The sequence below is a fragment of the Notolabrus celidotus genome, unplaced genomic scaffold, assembly GCF_009762535.1.
Source record: "Notolabrus celidotus isolate fNotCel1 unplaced genomic scaffold, fNotCel1.pri scaffold_298_arrow_ctg1, whole genome shotgun sequence".
Classification (NCBI taxonomy): Eukaryota; Metazoa; Chordata; class Actinopteri; order Labriformes; family Labridae; genus Notolabrus; species Notolabrus celidotus.
Genome location: NW_023260133.1, coordinates 1 through 23,351, shown reverse-complemented (window position 1 = coordinate 23,351; position 23,351 = coordinate 1). Strand labels below are relative to the sequence as shown.

Here is a 23,351-nt window from a genome sequence, read left to right as displayed (position 1 = left end):
CCTAGTCATTAAAATAGCCAATGAATATATAGCTCGACTAGAAAGTGAAGCGCGATGTGATTGGTCGGCTGGCGGTCACATGGCGCAGTGCAGTCCGTCGCTGTGCCGTGCCTGAAGCCAGCCCAGCCCGGAGCCTGTCTGCCAACAGCTACAGCAGCGGATCTATTTAGGAACCACTACACTTACTAGCTAGTAAAAAAGACCCTATTGCTCTTTTTTCCGGGAACTAATCTTCATCATGGGCGACAAAAAGAGCCCTACAAGGTAAGGCGATTGTCTATCTACAAAGAATGGTTGTTTTTGGTGTTGAAGGCAGGAGATCTGGATGCGTCAGGGATCCTTTCAGCCTTTTTCAGTCAGTATGTCATAGCTAGCTAGAATAGTGCAGTCACTATGGCGGCTTCTCGCTCCCTGGCAACACTCACTTATCAGACAAAGGGATTTTTTTTCTAAGGAAACGCCTGGCATGCCCTCAAACGCGTTCCCCTCATGACTAAGTCATCTGGAGACTCAGAATCCAAATGTACAACATATAATACTGCTTTTAGTAGCCGACTTGATAAGTTTCGATGTCAAAGAAGAGCAATTGCTTGCTGCTAGCCTAGCTGCAGTTGTACAGTGAGGCTTCGGCATCGACAGAGAGACAGGATCCATGGAGCTGTGCTAACCCATAAGAACCTCACAATCATTTTGGGGATATAATAAAGCATGTGCTTTAGTGGCTCACAACGTGCTGGGGCTGGCACAGGCTGCTGTTGTTTAGGATCAAGGATGGTCATAATGGTAATTACATTAAAGGATATTAAAATGTAACATTTGTTTTATTTGTAAGGCCAAAAAGACAAGCCAAGCAGAGCGCTGACGAAGGCTACTGGGACTGTAGCGTCTGCACCTTCAGGAACACTGCCGAGGCTTTTAAATGCAGCATCTGCGATGTGAGGAAGGGCACTTCTACAAGGTAACACAGCCCCCCCCCCCCCCCCCCCTTCTCTCTCTCTCTCTCTCTCTCTCTCTCTCTCTCTCTCTCTCTCTCTCTCTCTCTCTCTCTCTCTCTCTCGTGTCTGAGCGTCTCGACGTTCACCTGTCTGCCTGGGTTTAGAGGTATTGTGATGGGGATGCACTCTGATCGGAGGCTTTGTGAGAAAATGGGGACCTAGTTAGTGGAAATAATTCATCTTGTCTCATTGCTCTCATGCAACTAACGTTTCACTGCTTTATGCATCAGTCTAGGTAGGCTTGCTGCATCACTAGCCAGAGGAGGTGGGGTGGGAAAGAGGGATCATTCTTCATAATATATGTACAGCTACAGTGCATCATCATCATCTTCATCATCATCATCCTAGCAGTACTTGGATTCATGCAGGTTTGTATTTTAACTAAGTGTAGGATTGTCCAAAAGATAGACCAGATGAATTGTGCGTGTGCAAGGATTTTCCCCTCCTACAAGGAGATGACGTGCACAACCTGCACACTGGGGTAACCAAACTGTTTTCACAAGCAGCCTATTTATATATATATATATATATATATATATATATATATATATATATATATATATATATTAGTGCTGCACAATATATCTAAAATTCACCGTCATCGCGATATCAACATATCTGATATACATATTGCGAAAGACTGCTTGAACTGCGATAAATTGTACTCGGTGTGACATGCATTCACTCTCTGCATGAGTTAGCAGCTTTCTCTCAAACTGGGATACAGCGACAACACGTTGACGCAGAGCACATTAGCCATCCATTACACACTACATGTTGCCTTGCTGTAGATTTGATTGAACAAGGCTAACATCATGTAACGCAACATTTGTTCAGTAAAGATGGTTGTATGTCAGCTGTAGTTTTGCACAGTGGTCTATTGACACAGTTCCAGTATCACAGCACATTTGCCTCGATGGGTGTAGGGGAGCGAGAGCTAGCGGAAGCGTTGATCCACACTGATGTGGCGTCTTCACATGGTCTGTCCTGTGGACAAAAGTGCAAGCCTTTAGCTGTGTGTTATACGGGGTCATTGAGGGTAAAGATATATTCTAAATGTGTTGTATTCCATGCTAATTAATACTGTGTGCTAGGGATGTCCCAATCAGCTTTTTTGGCCCCGATCCCGATCCCGATCCAATTTTTGATATTGAGTATCTGCCGATACCGAGTCCCAATCCGAGACTTGTATTTTCCCTGATAATAGAGCTGCACACAGTTTTTTTTAAAACATCTTTTTAACAAAAATAAAGTAACAAAAATTAATCAAAAGATGTCTTCAGCTTATCCCATTAAACATAGTTCAGCTAACAGTGTTGTAAATCTCACATATGAAATCAAAACTCTCTACAGAATGCTGTAATAGCTTAATTTAGCTTTAATATTCAGTCACAACAACAAATCACAATTTATGTATTCATTGATTCATTGATTGATTTGTTCCTTCATTAACTAGTTCATCTATTTATTGATTTTTCATTTGTTTTGATTAATTCATTAATTTTCTTTTTTATATATTTGATTTTTGAGGAAATTATATTTAGCTGTGTTACAAAGTTATAAGGGATCACGCATGTGAAAATATGTTACTCACTATGACCCCATCAAACAAGTCTGCAATGCAACTCTTTACTCATGTCTGAGCCTGAGACCACAGACAGAGGATTTTATAATCCTCTTTGTGTTCAGAACTCAGGACTTTGTAGCTTCTTACTAAATCTGTATTATCTGACTTTCCTTTTCTCTCCTCCTCCCCTGTTCATATAATTTAGACATCTACAGGTGCTTTATTTTACTCTTTGAGATCTGTTAAGTTTCTGCACCTGACAGCACGCTGCTTCCTGTTTACAGCCCTTCAAAGTAAAGTTCGTTGGACTCCATAACATGAGGGGACTTTTATTGTGAATTTTTTTTTTTCGGAAATGAAATATTTATCTTCGAGGTAGCTTAACTACGACTAGCAGCGGCCTCCGGGAGTTAAAATATATGCTGTTGTTCATTTAGCTTCAAGTCACAGCTACAGACATCAATCCTACACATCTTGGACTTTCAACTACTGAGTTTTAACACTTTGGTATAGCTGTGGTAACAGATGCAACTCCCTGCATTGCGAGCTGCAGCTGCTTCACAGGCAAGTGTCTCAGGGTAACACAGAGAGGAGGAGGTCCGAGCTACGTTGCTCTGTCACATATTACTCTGTTATGCTACTATGTTTACCTGCCACTTCACTTCTATCACATATACACATAGTTTGCCTAGTTAGCAATGCAGAATTGGGTGAATTGTTTTTGCTGTGCTGCGCATCCCCTGTTGTCCCTCCACGCTAAGGTATTTGCTCGGTTGAGTGTAGCTCAAATTGAGCACAGTGTCAGCTGACATAAATGATTGGATGAGATGATCAGCTCAAATGCTGATCACCGATCTATTAAAAAATGCCCAGATCGGGATCGGGACATCCCTAATGTGGACATATACAGACCGTCAAATATCAAGTAATAAACTTGTCTTGAAATAAGAAATCCTCACTATCCAAAGACGATATACATGTATATATACAGTATATATGTATGTGTATATATATATATATATATATATATATATATATATACATATAAATATATATATATATATATACATATAAATATATATATGACGATGACAACGTTGTAATTTATAGATGCTCAAATACCCTTTTAGTATTAATAAGCCATAGAACATACGTTTTGATTTTGTTGGCGAGACGATGATGAGACGAAAACTTTAGTGGCCGACCGCCGGACATCTACCTGCAGCAGGTGTGCTTTATGAACCAGCTCTCCCCGCCTCCATGCATCTGTCTCATCTTCATTGAGAATTTCTACCCCCAGTGTGCGTTAGTGACAAAGACACAACCGGGGGACATCTGTTTAATATTTGATGTTTGCAGTTTTTGCTGCCAGTACAGCTCCGCGTCTAGAGCTTGATTTAATCCAGTTTGGTGATACATCAGACATATTTAGTAAGTTTAGATCAACTCCTCGTCATCAAATATGCAGATGCATTTCCGAGTGCCGTGAACTGACTGTCTGTCCAGTGCACCTAATACTGCAGGTACATGCAAGGGCGTTCGTAAATGTGCAATACAGTCCTTTCATGGCATTTTTCTGTGAATCAATAGAATCAAAAATACAGTCAAAGTGGTCACATCAAGAATATTTTCTAAAAACAACTGTAATTTAGCATATTTACTTGCCTCTGATGTTATTGGGGATAAAAGCTTAAAAAAATACCCCAACGCAATTTTTTCAAAAAGCTGTCGCAAAATCAGACTTTTTGGGGCGCAACAATCACAAAAAAAACCCCCCTGCAGAATCCTGGAGGGACTGAGCAGTGGTAGAAGGACAAAATCAGTTTTTGTGACAGGTGGTTCTTCCTCAAGAGTCTCAGGAAGTAAAGCCTCTGCTGCGCCTTCTTCACAGTTTTTTGGTATTAGTGCTCCAGGTCAGGTCCTCCTCAATCTGAACACCCAGAAACCATGAGTCAGAGACTCTCTCCATATATTCCCTACCGATGAGTAGAGGCAGGATGTCTGTTTTTCTCCTCCTGAAATCGACAATCAGTTCCTTGGTCTTGGAGGTGTTACAGACCAGATTATTGTCCTCGCACCACCCAGTCAGTCGCTCCACCTCGTCCCTATATGCAGACTGTGTTATATCTGATTGTTTTTGTCAGATTCACTGACTAGTGAAATAGATTAATAGAGTCTAATATCATAGATAGAATATATGATCAGTTATTTCTCCTGTTAGTTTTCCCGTTTGTTCTTGTTTCCTTCATGAAGAGAATAAAAGTCTGACAGTAAAGTTTGTCTGTAAGTAAAAACACTTTTTCCTGTCAGGTTAATAAAGTTTCATATGAGGCTGATCATTAATGAACACAGGGTTTGAAAAGAGTTGGTTTATATTTTCCTTTAAAGTAATCAATAATTTAATAATGAGGCATTTTACCGGTGAATCGATCCGTGATGCTTTAGGACAGAATAAACAGAGAGCTGATTCTCTTCATGTGCAGGTGTTTGTTAAACATGTAAACACAGAGACAGAGCTCTGTTACTCTTTATATTTATCAGAGGTATTACAGTGAACATGTGTCCAGACAAAAACAGCTGTTAAAGCCATCATCACAAACCGACGTCGCTTCTTGGACGCTCCGGAGGAGAGGACGTCTCATTTCTCTAAATATAAATCTCCTCTCTCCTCTCTCCTCTGGTTTCATTTCCTCGCATCTCTGGTGGGCGGGACTAAGATGCGAGGAAGAGATGCGAGGAAATGACGCAAGGATGGACGTTTAGAGCTTTGAGAAGTACCCACAGTCTGAAATCCTGCTGTCTTCTTCTGGTATTTAGCTTCTGGTATTTAGTCTTCTTCTGTGGTCAATAAACTGCTGATCATCTTCCCTAATTCATGCCGTTAGCGCCCCCGTGTGGAGCCTTGCAGTAGTGACGCAGTGAGTCAAATTGACAGGGAAATGTAGCAGTGTATTTATCCAATCACATTATCAATATTCAGTTCAGTTCAGACGACTTTATTAATCCACAAAGGGCAATTCTGTTTACAGTTCAGCCCCCTCGTATTGATACTTGTCATCACACAGGTCAGGACATATTGCCATATCGATATTTTGTCCGTTGTATGCATTGTGTTGCTGTGGAAAATATAAGGGGAAGAAAGCCATTTGGACTTGTTTTTGACTTGTTGAAAATCAAAGTTTAAGGTCTCAGGGAATGGTCTAGAAACAGCCTTTGATTTTTTTAGTTATTTATTTGAATGTTAAATATCTGGTACTTTCCTAGTAAGATTTAAAGTCCCATCATTCACACAATGATAGTCTGATGATGCCCATGAAAGACAGAGTAAGACGTTCCCTTCTTTGCCTAAGCTGTCCCCTTGTCTACTTACAAAATTACAAATGATAAACTACCCACTTTTTCATTTCCATAATTGTTTTTATGGAGGTTGTAAATATATGATTCAGTATATACTGGGATTTACTTTGATTTACTGGAATCTTGATTTTGGTTAATAAGGGTAGGGACAAAGTTTGATGACAGACACACGTGTTACTGTAACCATGGTTACTGGGCTGCTGATAGAGATCAGTTCAAGTAGCACGCACCGTCTTATTTACTGTAAATAATAATGAAAATGTTTGAAACCTTGCCCGAGGTTCTGACCCCGCTGACATCAACACCTTTTTTTTCTTCTGCTTGTATGTCAACACCTCTGACAATCATCACCAGCTGTATGTTTAACATAGTCATCACAACTCTGCTTCAAAAGGTGCTTAATTCCATTGTCAGGTGAGCCTAACGTTGGGATGGTTGCTCTTGGAAGACTTGTCTCCAATGCAATCGACTTATTTCCATTCAAAGAAGACGATCTTTACAGCAGAAACAAACATGTTTACAGCCTGGTTCAAATAACGGCTTCGGTCTCAAGAGCTAATTTCTCTATCGGCACACACTGTATATGTGAATTTTATTTAAACGCAACAGTTCAAGCGATATTAAGATTACAAGTTTTGCCCATTTAAGGACATGGCAGATTTGATCGACAGGCAGGAACACTGAGGCTGTTTGCGAGAAGGCTAAATGCCCGCCTCTTTATGTCACAATAGCTCGACAGCAGTTAGGTTGAGTTAAGCATTTCCAATATGGCTGCCACCGCTGATCTGCTTCAAAACAGTGCTCAGCAACACATGGGTGACATCACTGATACATGGATATAACCTTAAAATAGAAGCATCTCTCATCTGAGAAAAAAAGATACAGAAACCGAAATAATCGTTTCTTGAATAGTCTGATCACCAAAAAGGGGCCGCATCCCCATCACTAGGACGATGTACGCTTTGTTTACCTGAGAAAGAAGAAGGTTAAAACCCTGGTTTCACATGGTAAAATGGATTGCAGTCAGTTTGATTGAGAGCCTTCAAAGATTAGGGCTGCCACAAACGATTATTTTGATAATCGACTAGTCACAGATTATTTTTGTGATTAGCCAGCTAATCGGATCATATGTAAATTGCAGCTTATCGCACCAGCATGCAGCTGCTCTTATATAACCATCATTTGTTTCCAGCTTGAAGTGGTTAAGGTATATGCTAACTAAAAATAAAGACAATTAAGACGATTGTTCATTCAACTTTTAATGAACTTTGCAGCTTGTAGCAGCATTTCTGACATTTTTTTATGTGATAGTGCAAAATAACAAAGAAGGCACAATGGTAACAAAGTTGTCCATTGAAGAGGAACGTATTGTTTTAGCACTGTTACATAGCGTTATAAAATATAAGCATCATCACATTTCCTATTCAAACATGACATCGCTGTTAAGTAAATAGCTCACTGTCGACGTTAATGTTAATGTTAACAGCTAACTAGCCCATTAGCTTACAGAGGCGGCTGTCCCTGTTCGTCAGAAATTGAATCCGCCACAATGTGCTTCCTTTTCAGATGCTTGTGCATCGCCGTCATACTACCATGGAAGGCAAGTTCTTTGCATTGCACATTCTTAGGGATGTGTACCTTTCACATTTGAACCGATACGGTACCGATACCCGGTACCTGGGAATCGGTACCGGTACTCAACGGTACCAATTTTTGGTACTTTTGTGTGTTTATGTGGTAATAAATGTTAATTTGTTTAATAATAGGCCAGGCCAGATAGTCGGAGCGAGAGAGTCCGTCTCAACCATAGGTCTCAAGTAAATCCTCCTGCAGCTCTGCCTCACGGTGAGTGCGCGCGCCCGTCAGCTGCAGGCTCCATTTGGCACACTCCCGCGCAGATGCAGAGAGCAGAAAGCAGAGACGTCCACCCAATCAGTCTCAAACTTTATTACAGGGCAAAAGTATTGCAAATCGCCTACTCTTCCACTCCCTCACAGTCATGAGGATGCGTTCAGGTACCGAAACATGGTACCGTTTGATTTTACGTGAATTGGTACTCAGTAGTACAGACGGAATTCGGTCGGTACCTATAAAAGTACCGAATTTGGTACCTGTCCCTACACATTCTTCTCTTTTATTTTGGAAAAATGCTCCCAAACTTTCGAGCTCCCTAGCCGGCTAGCCATGATACTGTTTAGGCATAACTTTTCCGGTGACATCACGGCTGACCCCGATTACCACGTTTGACCTCGATTACCACTGCTGGGCATATGCTTCAAGCACAGAAAGGCGGACAAGACAGCGGAAGGTACAGCGGCAGTTTCCAGAGAAAAACAAAGCTTCAAAAAGTAAACAATGACGTTGATTATTAAATAAGTCGTCAATGATTTAATCTTGGCGGCCCTATCATAGATTTAAAGTCATCTGTGGACCTTTATTGAAATGTGTTCTAATTAACCTTTTACTTAACTTGGATTGGGGGACCCTCTCTGTCTGCCATATTTTTGCCTTTAGTGATAGGGCAGCTAAAGAGCGACAGGACGTGTGGAGGGTAGAGAGTGGGAGAACAAATGCAGAAAAGGGCCAGGAGTAGTGGAACCAGCTGTGTGCTGTAAGGCCAGGCACCCCTACTTATTCATTGAAACACAGAAAGGCTAACTATATAAATAACAATCCTATGCTAATGGTAAGCCCTGATAGCTTTGATAATGTAAGATCCAATGCCTGTGATATTCTGATAGTACAGTAAGCCAGCAGAAATCATATTCACAGCTAGTGAGCTATCAAATACAATGGCTCTTTGCTTTTCTACGAATAAAAGCTTTCACAACATCTCAGTTTCTAAAATCCTGTTCCTTCAGGAGTAGTTTTCTTTCTTAATGGAAGCACTGCTCTGTGAACCAGCTCGCCCCGCCTCCATGCATGTCTCATTTTCATTGATGATTTTTACCTCCCGATGTGCATTAGTGACAAAGACACAACCGGGGGACGTCTGTTTAATATTTGATGTTTGACATTTTTGCCGCTCTCACTGTAAAAAGTTGTGCGTCTAAAGCTTGATTTAATCCAGTTTGGTGATACATCAGACACGTTTAACAAGTTTGGATCAACTCCTTGTCATCAAAGATGCAGCTGCATTTCAGAGTGCCGTGAACTGACTGTCAAATGCCTCTGTCGCTGCGAGGTGCATTCAGTGACTGTCGTAAAAGTGCAATATAGCCCTCATTGTGTCCATGGCATTTTTATTTGAATCAAGAGAATCAAAATAGCTTCATAGTGGTCACATCAAGAATGTTTTTTTTTACTTTTTAGCAGTGAGAGGCTGAATCATTTAACTTAAGATATTACACAAAAGTTTTTTATTTATTGTTCTCTGTTCTCTGAGTAATATATCACTTGATCAAGCCTTTTCTAACATTCCATAATACAAAATAAGTAATAAAAGTCTGTATGATTCGTTCTGATATCGTATCAGATCGATATCGGTATCGGCCAAAACTGAAGGCTGCAATATGGGTATCGTATCGGAAGTGAAAAAGTTGTAACTGGACACCCCTATCTAACAGGGCACTTGGCTGACCAAGACAGTAGAAAGTTCCTGACATGATGTATCTCCACGTTTCTGCAGTGACATGATTCCTGCCCTTATCTTTACTTCAGATTGTCTGCCTGATGCACTCACTAAAAACAGCCAGCAGATGGCAGCAGACACTGTGACTGAGTGCAAATAATGATCTTTTTTTAAATGTTTTAAATTACACTTAAGCTAGCTTCTTACGTTTTTTTTCAGATTTTCTTTTACAGACTGGACTTTAAAGACAGTACATTATTTAATGAGCCTTAATTTTATGACTTATACCTTTTTAAAAAATGTATGAACTGTACATAATGATTGATCAAATACAAGGCATCATAAAAACTGATGACAAATATAAGAAATGTAGTTATGATGAGTTTATACCATAAATCAAGAATGGTAAAAATGAGTGTTCACGTATCAGCCTCCAGTGCGCATGTTAACCGTGTATACAGCCTGTTACAGTAGCTCCTGTTCCTTCTTTCTTCTTTTAATGTTTTCTGCTTTCTTCATCAAACTTGTTTAAGTTGTTACCTCTTCTAACTCACAGTTGGTGAGATTTGTGGAGTTATTTTCATGATGGAATCGTCAACATTAACTTTGACTCTCATTTCTGTTGCCTGGCACCCCACTTTGTTTACACTCATGCTCAGCTTCTTGTGCTGCAGCCGGCCGGCTCATTGACCAAATCACTGGATATTCCTGTAGTGCAGCACAGCAACACCTGCTGCACATCAGGCGGTATTGTACATCAGGAAGTGGCGTTCATCAGGTGGTGGCGCACATCAGGCAGTAGCGTACATCAGGCGGTGGTGCACATCAGGCAGTAGCGTACATCAGGCAGTGGTGCACATCAGACGGTGGCGGTTGTAGTTTTCTTTTATAGCCTGGACTTTTGGCACCACGCTCTTAGCTGTTTCCTGTACTTCTCGTCCCCTTGACTGTTATTTCAGAGAACTTGGAGACTTTAAATTGTAGCTATGCTTCTCTTCCATGCAGCAACGTAATGCTTTTTAAAAAAATTCTCCCTGCCCATATTTTACTAAAAAAAAAGATCAAATTCTTTATCAGGCCTGGTGCACATGTAAAAATTCTGGGGTTTTGTCTATGTTAAAGGGATATTTCATAATTTTTGAAGTGGGGTTGTATGAGTTTTTTGTCACTAGTAATTGTATGAGCCACAACAGATGCTGCTCAGCTGTAATAAGAAACTGCAGGGATAAAGAGCATGCAAGCTAGGCTACAGTTTCTGCAGCCGGGATCAGTTTGGAAAGACTCTGACCCACGCAGTCCTCTCAGGCCCTAATGACATTTGACAATGACAGGAGCATTGCATTGATCCCCATTTTATATTCTAAACTTTCCTGTTCAGCATTATGTCGGGAATATAATTTGTACCTTGATAATAACAGGGACATTTTCATACACCTATGACTCTCCCTTTCAGTCCTGAGGAGAGGATTTAAAAGTCCAGCCTGACTTACTGATGACTGGTACATTAAAGTGGACTGAACTGCTGTGTCTGCCTAAGAAGAGGGACAGCTTTGGTGGCAGGCTAAAGGTACCTCACCTAATCAGAATTTCGAAACTGTGGCTCACTGTTGCTTTCTCTTTTTTCTCTCTTTTTCTACCTTAATTCTTACCTTTTACTTAACTTCTTGAACTTCACTGGGTGAGCTTGAAGTCAACATTTGCCCTAAGCTGTCTCACACAGTCTCCCTGGGGCCGGCCCCAGGGAGACTGTGTTGGGTCATAGCCAAAATCTGTTCCTAGCTCTGCTAACAAGGCTAACCCACTATCTGTGAATTGGATCTCCTCCACAGAAAACCCAGGATCAACTCCCAGCTTGTTGCTCAGCAGGTGGCTCAGCAGTATCCAATGCCTCCCCCGCCCAAGAGGGAACGAAGGGAGAGGGGTGAGCGCACAGACAAAGAGCGCCCAGATTGTGAAGGTGAGCCCACCAACGGAGAAGGTCGCCCAGAGATTGAGCGTCCAGAGAGAATGAGTCCAGAGGTAGACAGTCCTGCAATGGAAAAGGATGACAAGGAACAGCCACTGGCAGACAAGCCTGACACGGAGGACATCATCCCAGCTGTCACAAAGAAGCCTAACAGCAAAAAGACAAGGTCAGTGTACATGCTAAGGTTTTACCTGTGTCTCTGGATTCTGTCCATGTTGGTTGGTTTCTTTACAGGTGTTTCTTAATATTCAGGCTTCCCATGCATCCTGGAAAACCTGGAAAACAGTTGACCAGTTTTCCAGTACTGGAAAACACCTGGAAAATGGGAGAAAAAGTAAAATGTCCTGGAAAATTACGTATTGTCCTTTAAAATTATTCCAACATGACTGCGTGTGACCTGACACGATTAAAAGAAACACATACCCATTCCTGAATGTCCCTGAATGCACCTGCAGGGACAGGCGCTCTGGATAGACACTATGTCTATATCTGGATAGCTCACGGCACTCTTTGATGCCAAGGAGTTGATCAAAACTTAGTAAATGTGTCTGATGTATCACCAAATGGATTAAATCACGCACAATACATATATATATATATATATATATATATATATATACACACACATTTAATATATATATTTTACTGAAATTAATAAATACATAAATAATAATAATAATAATAATCAGAGGATCAGTGCATAAATTGACCTAAATAGAACTGAATGACACAAATGACCAAAAAATTTTTCTCTACTCCACTCAAACTTTTTTGCCCCACTGTATGTATGTATGTATGTATGTATGTATGTATGTATGTATGTATATGTATGTATGTATGTATGTATGTATGTATGTATGTATGTATGTATGTATGTATGTATGTATGTATGTATGTATGTATGTATGTATGTATGTATGTGTTGTAGGATATGCTTATTTTTACCTCCTTTAATTTTAATTGCTAATAACTTTTTAATAATCGATACTTTATAGGTTCTTGTTTGCTTTTTATTTTTTTGTCTACTTTACTACTGTGACACTTGAATTTCCTATCTATCTATCTATCTATCTATCTATCTATCTATCTATCTATCTATCTATCTATCTATCTATCTATCTATCTATCTATCTATCTATCTATCTTATGTTTGTTATATAAGGGAAATATGGAGCTGTTCTGGGTTCCCGCAGATCGTTGGAAAGTCTTAAACAGTCTTAAATCAGGTTTTTAACATTTAAGGCCTTAAAATGTCTTATAAAGTCTCATTTTCACTCGGGAAAGGTATTATGTTTTAGATGGCACAATGATATATGTCTGATTACTTTATCAAATGTACACCGTCGATGCTTTATTCTTTTTTGTGTGGAATTCCTGTCCCACGACTATTCCCTGCATTTAAGCCTGATGTCTGTTTATGTTCAGTTACGACATTCTGCATTTGGTGTATACCAAGCTTTTATTTCGAAAGCGAACATCATTGTGGTTTCCCTGCGTCATGTCTTGACATGTCATAGTTGTAGGCGACTTAATTTACTCAAGCCGAAGCAAAGTACTGGACAGCGATTATCCGTTATGTGCCAGCGTTTGTCACAAGTCAGTTTAGCCTGTCCATGTCACCAGCAGCGGGAAGTAGTAACGACGGAGCGCACTGCACGGAAACATGGTAACAACTGCTCAGAGAACAACGTAATCTGAAACTTACTTTTAGAACTAGCTTACTTTGTTGCGATTCCCGAATGAGTGGCAGAGTAATTTTCACATCAACAACAACAACAACATTCAAACTAGTCCTCTTGTACTTTGCTTGGGTTTGTCTACATATGTTGTCTCTTTGTGTCTCACCTCTATTTAAATTTATGTTAAAGGCAAAAGCTGTACTTTTGACTTCACTGAATTTATAGAACAGCTCCAATTTGGCTACTTGTTACTTTTTCAGATTTAGAAATATGCATGCTTTTTTTCTACATAATAATAGGATTAAAACTTTGAGTGTTTTATGGTTTTGTATTGGTTTCAATCAGGGCATCACTCCCATAAGATATTAATTGCTCCTGCAAAATGATTTCACTATACACACACATACACCACATCTAGACATCTCAAGTTTGCAGTGAACACAACAAAGGCTGAACCAAGGGAGAGGTTCCGGTGGCTGGTGGTGAGGCTTTCAGCAATGTGACTGCCCCCTGGTGGCTGGCTGCAGTATAGGTCAAAAAATCCGTCTCCCCCATTCATTTGAATGGGGGAGCAGTCAAACTTTAAAAAATAAATACACATCATACGAATGTTTCTCACATCCGTATGCTGTGGTGATATGTAGTTAGTATTTGAGTGTTTTGTGTTCAAGGCCTCTTTTTCCTGAAAAGTTTCTTTTTCGTTAGTTATTAGAGGTTAAAAAACGGGGTTTTACTTCCGGGTTTCCTTTGATTCACAGCTGCCGTGGAGTGAAACTTCAAAGGACACACAGCGTCTTGTGACGTCGCGCTGTAGGGTAGAGCTTATTACAGTGGCTTCACAGGCTCTGGCTGCACTATGGCGGCGCCCAGGAGAGGGATTTTTTTGGCTTCAGAACCGTACAACGGGAAGAGGCGGAGCAACGCTGTCCAGTTTATTTACAGTCTATGGGCTGAACCTATTAGCCCTTTGGTACTTGGAAGGATTTGTGCCCCTAGTTGAAAAAAGGAGTGTAGCATTCAATTGGCAAAAAGATTGAAAACTGAGAGAATGTATTAGTTTTCAAAAGTCACTACTAAGCTTGTGTCAGACAAACTGCTTTTAACTACTCTAACACCAAAATAAGTGTAAAGGACAGCATGTAAGTGAGGTGGCTCAAAGCACAATACAGACACATATGATAGGTCAATGGCATTCTATTTTCATTCCTTGACAATACACTCGTCAAACACGTGTTACATGTATTATACTCAAAACATGCTTTAAAAGTGACTGAAGAGAAATGCCCCCATATTAAGACACATAATTGGATTGAGAATGAATTGGAAATAGGCCATACAGGATAAAGCCTGGTTTATACTTCTGCATTGAGCCTATGCGGCAGTGGCCGACGCATACATGAGCAATACTCCGCTGAAATGCTTGAGGGCAGTGTGGTCTCTCTGATAGTCGGGTCACCTGTCTCTGGCCCCGCTCCATTTTCTGCTTTTTCACTGCGATTCAGAACGTATTATGTTAATACATGTTGCTGTTTATCATACTGCAATAATTACATGGAAGAATGGAGAGACGAGACGTGTGCAGTGATTCTGGAAGTGCTGTAAGTGTAGGAAATACAATGCTGTCCAGCAGACCAATCACAGGGCTTGCAGTCCATGTCGTCTCAACACTTTTTTACATTTTGAAGGAGGTCCACGTCAGGCTACGCACGTCGGCTTCTTCGTTGAAAAAGAGCTATGGCTTCAAGTCCAGTTGTTCAAAAGGTTAAATCTTAATAGAAATGATTCACATTGTGCAATTGTAAAATAACAGAGGTAGGACTGCCAGTATTTTTATTTTGTGACAAAAAAGCACAAAACGCATACAAAACCTTCTATGTTCAATAACTTAAAACAGACAGTCCCCTAAACAGACAAGAAGAAGAACAATCATGGCACTTTACAATTATTGTCTTTTATGAAAGTAAGTACTACCCTGTATTGTATTAACATGAACATAGCAGAATTCCATAATAGTTGCAAGTAATAAAGGCACTACAAGAGTAAGTAAAAAGGATAAGCTATTGCTGTTACCATTATATAGCAGATGTGTTTGACCAAGACAACAGAAAGTTTCTAACATGATATACATCCTAATATCTGCGACAGGATGGTTCCTGCCTTACCTTCCTGTCTGTGCTCCACTGTAGGTTGTACCGGCCTGTGCCTAGTTCAGTCAACCAGTTTGGAAAAGGAGTTTCTCCCGTTGTCTTCCAATTCCTGAGAATAATCTGTCTTCCAGTCATAATAGCAGTTTGTATCCATTCGATCAGTGGTTTTGTAAAAGCAGATAACGCTGTTGAATCACCTAAAATGTAGAGTTAAGGACACAGTACAAATGGCCTTTTTTCAACATTAACAATATAACAAGGAATCTTCCTCCAGTACTGATTAATCATGGGGCATGACCATAGTACATGTACCAGGGTTCCATCACCTGTGCCACATTTCCAGCAAGTAGTCGAATCCTTTAAGCCAAGTCTGAAGAGCCTACTTGGGGTCCAATAAAACCGGTGCAGAATTTTAAATTTAATAAGCCTCACCCTCAGATCCCTTGACATTGTTCGAAAATTACACAGTCTTAAGCCACTCCTGCTCATCATATGAGACCCCCAAATGCTAACTCCTCCATAACCCATGAGCATCCTATAATATTTAGCGGCTTCATGACCTTCCCCAATACCTGTATAATTTGATTTAACTTATCCACTGACTTTGGAGATTGTGTACTTGACCCAAAGAGCTTTTGCAACAAATGGCGTAGTTGGAGATATCTCAAGAATTGCGTTTGGGGTAAATCATATTGTTTTTTTAGATTGGAAAAAATGCCATTAAGGACAAAAGCTTAGGCTGTGCCACAGGAGCCTATAATACACTACCCTACCTCCCCAAAAAGGCCATAATGACTATAATGTTATATTAATATGTTAAAGCTGGGGTTGGTAGTCTCGGGAAACTTGCGACCATATGATCGTGACTAATTCAAAACCGGTCCTCACCAAAACATTATCATAGTGAAAGTTAAAAACACAAACAAACATGGCTGCTGTTAGTACTCACAACTGTCATGCTAGCATTATCCAGTTGTAATGGTGACACGATATCAGGAGAAAAGTTATAACACATGTAATACTGTAAAAGCTCTACTGTTTGTTAAACGTGTTCAGTGTAGATGCTCTTAATTCCTACGGTGTTGACAGTTAGTGAAGGCATCAGGAGACTGAGGTGTAGAGTGTGCGAGCAGGAGAGACGAGAGAAGAAGTTTTTCATTCATTCAAACATTGATTGTTGCTTTGTCGGTTGGCGTGATCACGGCCGACAGTGACCGGTTATTAAAACTCAACGTTTTCATGAATCGGCTCGTCATCCCTACAGCGTCTGGACGGACGCTACAATACATATATATTTCTGTAGGCCTTACTGAATGTCATTAATTCTTTTGCTTGTCAGAGCCCCCGTGGTGAGAGCTTTTTAGATTCTGATCTGGACTACAGTCCTGAGCAAAGTACATCATCGGGTCAGAGGGGACAGGTCCGAGGTCGAGCTAGAGTGGCAGTAAACAGAGGCAGGGGACGGGGAATCGGAGTACATGCCGGGGAAATGTATGCGCAGGAGGCGGGCAGAACGGCAGGACAGGATTTGATTGGTTTAAAATTTTGAGACCCAAAACGGTGATTGGTTGGTGTTTTCCCAGGTTCACTCCGGCTGCATATAGCAGCTTTTTTTTACCTCTTTTTAAGAACACATTATGTATTGATTGCCATCAGGACATACAGATCATTTTAACCAGTATAACAAAAAGTGTATCTAAATCTGTCTACCAACCCCAGCTTTAATGTTGAAATATTTGGGTTTGCACCTGTGACAGCCGCATTTATGTCCATTGAAAATGAATGCATTTCCGTACAATGTAAATACATTAAAGAACCATATATGTGTAGTACTGAGCATTAACGTGTTTCATGGAGTGGAAGATGATGACTAGTTGCCTATAAGTATTGTAATGGTGCACAAAGTCAAACTTCACAGGCATATTATCAACAGCCTTTATTGGAATGTCAATGTACATCCAGCATGAAGCACCCACACACATTCAACCCGGAACAGCTGGGGTTGACCAAAAGGGTCTTACTCAACATGAAGGCTAGATTTCTTCAGACTAATCTAGGCTAGGCACGACTTAACTGGATAGGTTTACGTTTTTTTGTGGGCGTTTTTAACAATGACAAGCCGAAATGAAATAGGAGTATCAAGGCTATTTTAAAAATGTAAGGAGTAGAAAGTACAGGTAATTGCGTGAAAATGTAAGGATTAGAAGTAAAAAGTAGTCTGAAAAATAATTACTCCAGTAAAGTATAGATAACCAAAATTTCTACTTAAGTAAGGTAACAAAGTATTTGCACTTCGTTACTTGACACCTCTGGTAACAGACATGGCTCACCCAGTCTCTACACATTTTATCTGATTCTTCAGCAGACAGATGTGTCTCCTGTAAAAACACAACATCATGCTGAGTCGATTTCAGAATAGACAGAATCTTTGTTCTCTTGATTGGATGTCCTAGGCCCTTCATGTTCCAAGTGGAAATGTGCAAATTATCAAAGTTAGCAGTCATAAACTACAATTGGAAATATTCACATGATCGCCCACCACCTCTCCATTCTATGCTTGTGTTACATAGCCTTGCTAATTTTGGATCATCAGATCGTTTCTGTCCTCCGTTGTGATTAATCCTTAGGAAAAAAGGGTAGGTGAGGGTGAACATCATGTTGCGTTCCCGCAAAGCTTTCTTGCATTGACTTTATCCCACTTCAGCTGCGTGGCTTGTGAAATATCAGGGAATATCATCTTAAAAATAAGAAAAGAAAATCTCAGTTGATTTGTCTGTTAAGTCAGAGAGACTGAGGGGATTGACACAAAGGATTATAGTCTGAATTTAAGCTGTGCTGAATTTTTTGTGTGGTTCATAGATCCCAGCAGACTTGTAAATGTTGATACACTGACGATCTAAAGGCAATTTATTGCAATTCCTTGCAATTCAGCTGAATCTCAGAGATGAAGTTATCCTTTTAAGGTGACATATCATGCAAAATCGACTTTTTAATGGTTCTCTACCTGAAATATGTTCACCTGGCATGTCTACAAACCCCCCGAAAATGAAAAAAAAAACATTCTGCCCCTGTTCGGATTTCTACAGCTTTCTGTAAATGTGTGTGAAACGAGCCGTTTCTTCTGACGTGTTACGTCACAGCAATATCCGGTCAGTCACGGAGTCAGAGCTCGGAGCCTGTTCAGCCCATAGACTGTATAAAATACAACTCAACTTCTCCTCCATTTTTCATTACCTGCACACGTGTGTCAACAAGGAGCTTAGGAGGGAGGCATGCTAGTTGTAGGCTGTCTTTATTAACACAAACATCGGATTTGCTCCCCACGTCTGCAGAGTTGAAAGTCTAGTGGATGATTTTTATTTTTCATGGAAAAGTGCTAGCGCTAGTTAGCATAGCCACATAGCTACATGTCGTAGCTGTAGGTGTGTACCAAGACACACATCGACATACTGCCAAATAAAACAACAAGAAACTCAGAATCTGTGACCAATCGTTCAAAAAGGTCCTGCTGCAGGCGCCTCTCCGTCAGGATCAGATTCTGGATCAGATTTAGAGGGTTGAAGTAACGCTGGTCTGTGAGCAGCTGTGTATATTCGGCCAACATGTAAACATTAGATCAACGTGCTGGAGAGCCAAGGGAATATCCACTTCCTGAGGGGGCGTGGTCAGAGAGAAAACCGAGTGTTCTGAGCAGGGCTGAAGAAGAGGGTTTTTCAGGCATGCCAAAATCTGATTTCAAGTGTTTTTTTGAGCATAAACTTTAAAGACATGTTTTGGGGACCTCTTAGACCAATATATTTTGATGAAAAAAAGCGTGATATGTCAACTTTTAACTTTTACTAGAGCCAGATTGCCAAAGTGTTTAAATAGAGAAGGTGAATGGGATGATGACCGAATTCAACACTTGTGAATCTTAAGTCACAGTTAAATCAAAAGCTGATGTATTTTACTCAATTTTTCTATATTTTCATCATTGTGTAAAAAATGTTTTATCTAATTAATGTTCTATTCTTATAATGTGAATATGTGGTATATTATTCACTGCTTTTGATTTAAATTACTTCAATAGACAGGTGATGTCACGGAGACTAGGTCCATTTATTATTCATATAGTCGAGGTGCTGCTCTTTTGTTGTGTCACTCTGTTGCCATGGTTTTGTTTTATTGATGTGTAAATCAGAATGTTTGGGCCACGCCCAAACAGTCCTGAGAAATAGTCTTAACCAGAAAATGCGTTGTTTTTGAACAGAGTTTTTTATAGTTATGGATGTTTATTTTCCCCATTTTTTTGGTGGACGCTTAATGCCATATTGATATTTGATATTCTGTACCAACATTAGAAGTAACATTTCCACAGGCTTTAAAGAACTCATCACATTGTCTAAGTGTGAAGTTTGTGAAGTTTAAATGATAGCCCAGAAACATTGGTATTTTGTACTGGTGCTTTTTTATTTCCTTTATTTATTTATATTTGTTCCTCTTGGCACTCTGGTGCTTGCCCATGATATTGTGGATAAGCAGCTGGGGGCAGAGAGAGTCAGTGGAAGAAAAATTTGAGATTTTGGGGAAAGAAAATGGCGTATTCCTCTTTGCCATGATGCCTGTGTGACTATTGCTACTTTGATGACTCCATCTCCATGTACAAACAATAAATGCGTGATAACATCTTTGCTGTATTTTTTTTTTCCTCCAGGCCCAAATCAGATCGCCATCACAGCCCACCCAGTGACAAACACAGCATACTATCTGGCAAATCAGCAACCAAGAGCAATAAAGACTCTCACATTTCCAGGTATGTAGCCCCGGGTTTCACATTTTTTGACAACCCACCACTTGTTTTTATAGAAACTCATGCACTTACAAGAATTCACAAGGTTCTTTTAGGTTGAAGGCAAGCCATGAATAGTGCAGCCCAATTTGATGTTTTGACTTATCGCTCATGAAAATAAGGACTGTTTTTCAAATCAGAATATTCCTGAAGATCGATCCAAAAGGTATCACATTACATTATGTAATATTAACATTTAACTGCATCAGTGTAGTATGGAGGGGATCAGCCTGTGGAACTGCTGAGGTTTTACTAATAGTGGCCTACAGCTTGTCTGTAAATGGTAAATGGACCTGTACTTCTATATCTCTTTTCTGTCTGACCACGCTTACACTCCTCATCACATTCACCCATTCACACCACATTAACTTACTGATGGCAAAGGCTGCTATAGTAAGGTACCATCAGTGTTCATACACGTTCACACATCACTGAACAACAGAGGGAGCAATCTGGGGTTCAGTGTCTTGCCCAAGGACACTTCAGCATGTGACTGCGGTTCAGGTCAGGACAGGTTCAGGTTGGCCAAGCAAGCATATAACTGTGGCTTTGGCACTCTGGTCAGGTGACAAGTCCTGCAGGGAAAAAAAATCTTAAAATCTGTATCTTCATAAAGCTTGTAAAGCTTCACAACTTTAGATGCATGAGTCAAATTTCAAGTTACCTATGACTAGGGTTGCAAAGGGGTGGAACATTTCCGGTAAATTTCCGAAAAAGTTTCCGGTAAATTAGGAAACTCTCCGTCGGAATTATGGGAATTAACTGTGAATTAATCTGAATTAACTGTGAATTGAGGGTAATTTAATGAAAAGGTATGAATACAAGCATGAATATTTGTTTTGTTACAAGCAGACAATTAACATTCAATTAAAACAGATTTATTTGTAAGTAGAACTTTATCAAATGTTAAATATTTTTAAAGTTATATTTTTTTTACCTTTTTGCCTTTATTTGATAGGACAGTGAAGAGAGACAGGAAATTTGGGGAGTAGAGAGCTTGGAAGACATGCAGGAAATGGTCGACCAGCTGGGGATCGAACCGGCGACCCCTGCGACGAAGACTATAGCCCCTGTATGTGGGGCGCTTAGACCGCTAGGTCACCAGCGCCCCAGTGTTAAATATTTTATTGAACAATCAGTTCTTTCATTGAAGAATAAAAACATGAATGTTCAGTTAAATATTACCCAACCCATTCAAAAATTAACAAAAACGCAATCCTAACAAAGTCCCATTCAAAATGTTAAATGAAAAGAGCCCCCTCCCTCCAACAAAGTCCCATTCAACATGCAAATAAAAAAGCATCTTCCCTCAAGCCTAGCCTCTGCAGGATTCCAGAAATCATCTGTGCATGTGATGGAGAAATGCACAGTGCATGTAGGGGGCATGGTCTCAATAGCCCTGCAGTAAGCAGTGTGCTATGTGCATGTGATTGAGGAATAGCATAGATATTCAACTGTACTTGCATGAAATCTGGTTGTTTTAGTCAGGATTATGCTAAAATATATTTTCCCCAACTGTATTTAAGTTCCCTATTAAGAGCCGACCTTCAATTTAGGTTAATTCCTGGTTTATTCCCGTTTATTCCCATAAATTCTGTTTAATTCTCATAAATTCCTGTTAATTCCCATGGAAAGTTTCCAACTTTGAAAATTCCCGGAATTTTGCAACCCTACCTGTGGCAGTGTCATTGGGAGAAACACTCTTATGTTCAATTCATAATCCTACAAGGACAAGTATTCCCTCTTTACTCATTCTCCTTCTCAATTAGCTCAGCTGCCTCGGGACTGTCTGCAGTGGCAACATGAATCAAGAATCTTCTCTGCCACTTCTGCAGGATGTGATGTTTCTGACTCGTGCTTTCCAAACAGGTTTAATTGCATTTTCCAAAAATGAAAGGGATGCTGCATAAAATTAAACAAACTGAGAATTTATTCAAAATATGGACAGCTAACAAACAGAAGTCACTTCTCTAGTCTCACTGAACTTTTTTTTTTTTTTACTAAAGAAAGATACTGCTACTGTTACGCAGATGACACCCAGCTCTACCTCACCACTAACCCCTCGTCCACTCTCCCGCCCACCTCCCTCACTGATTGCATCTCTGAAATAAAAACCTGGTTCACCCTAAATTTCCCTAAATTAAACAGTAATAAAACCGAGGTTCTCCTCATTGGCACCAAATCCACTCTATCCAAATCCAACAGCTTCTCCCTCATCATTGATAACTCCTCCGTCTCACCCTCCCCCAGGTTAAGAGTCTGCGTGTCATCCTTGACAGCACATTATCCTTTCAATCACACATCAATAACATCACCAGGACTGCCTACCTCCACCTTTCGAAACATCAATCGTCTCCGCCCCTCCCTCACCCCCCACACTGCCGCCATCCTTGTCCACAGCCTTGTCACTTCCCATCTGGACTACTGCAACTCTCTCCTCTTCGGCCTCCCTCACAAATCCCTCCATAAACTCCAGCTGGTCCAGAATTCAGCTGCCCGTATCATTACCCGAACCCCCTCCATCCACCACATCACTCCTGTCCTCCAACAGCTCCACTGGCTCCCTGTTCAGATCCGTATTCAGTTCAAAGTCCTCCTGTTAACATTCAAGACCATATACAACCTCGCCCCCCCATATCTTTCCGACCTCCTCCATGTTCCCACTCCCTCCCGCTCCCTCAGATCCTCTTCCTCCATACACCTGTCTGTCCCCTCCACCCATCTCACCACTATGGGGAGCCGAGCATTCAGCCGCTCTGCTCCCCGTCTCTGGAACTCATTGCCACCTCAACTCAGAAACAGATTCTTTCCCCCATTTCAAATCACAACTCAAAACACTTCGGTTTAAAACCGCCTACTCCGTCTGATGCCAATTGCACTGTCATTTTTTATTGTTTCTATTTTTTCTTACCACTTTGTTAGTTTATATTGTTTTCATTTTCACTTTGATTTTGTTTCCTTTGATGTAAATTTGTGTATGTATATATGTATATCTGTGCGGTGTGATTGCCGAGAAATGCGCCTTTAAATAAAATGTATTATTATTATTACTCCTACTTCCATAAAGAAGAACAAAAAAAAAAAAATAAACTAAGCAAAAGCAGAAAATCTGTTGCTCCTCGTCCTGCTTAGATCAAAGCCCTCGTTTCAGCGCACATGCTCAGTTGACAATTTGCTCCAATCAGCTGTGCCCGATAGCAGCACCAATTAACTACAGCAGGACAATTAAAGTCACAGATAC

The 23,351-nt window shown here is 40.4% G+C and overlaps 1 protein-coding gene across 1 annotated transcript; it reads left to right on the top strand.

The window, feature by feature from the left end:
• Positions 1-26: 26 nt before the first annotated feature.
• LOC117809462 (RING1 and YY1-binding protein B-like) lies at positions 27-21,113 on the top strand. Its single transcript, XM_034679022.1, has 5 exons — positions 27-264; positions 833-958; positions 11,320-11,622; positions 19,976-20,074; positions 21,069-21,113. The coding sequence occupies exons 1-5, from the start codon at positions 239-241 to the stop codon at positions 21,100-21,102; spliced, it is 588 nt and encodes a 195-aa protein (XP_034534913.1). The 5' UTR covers positions 27-238; the 3' UTR covers positions 21,103-21,113.
• Positions 21,114-23,351: the final 2,238 nt, after the last annotated feature.

Coding starts and splice junctions, on each gene's coding strand:
- LOC117809462 (XM_034679022.1), top strand. CDS start 239: ATGGGCGACAAAAAGAGCCCTACAAG. Junction 265..832: donor GACAAAAAGAGCCCTACAAG/GTAAGGCGATTG, acceptor TTTATTTGTAAG/GCCAAAAAGACAAGCCAAGC. Junction 20,075..21,068: donor AAAGACTCTCACATTTCCAG/GTATGTAGCCCC, acceptor TTTATTTGATAG/GACAGTGAAGAGAGACAGGA.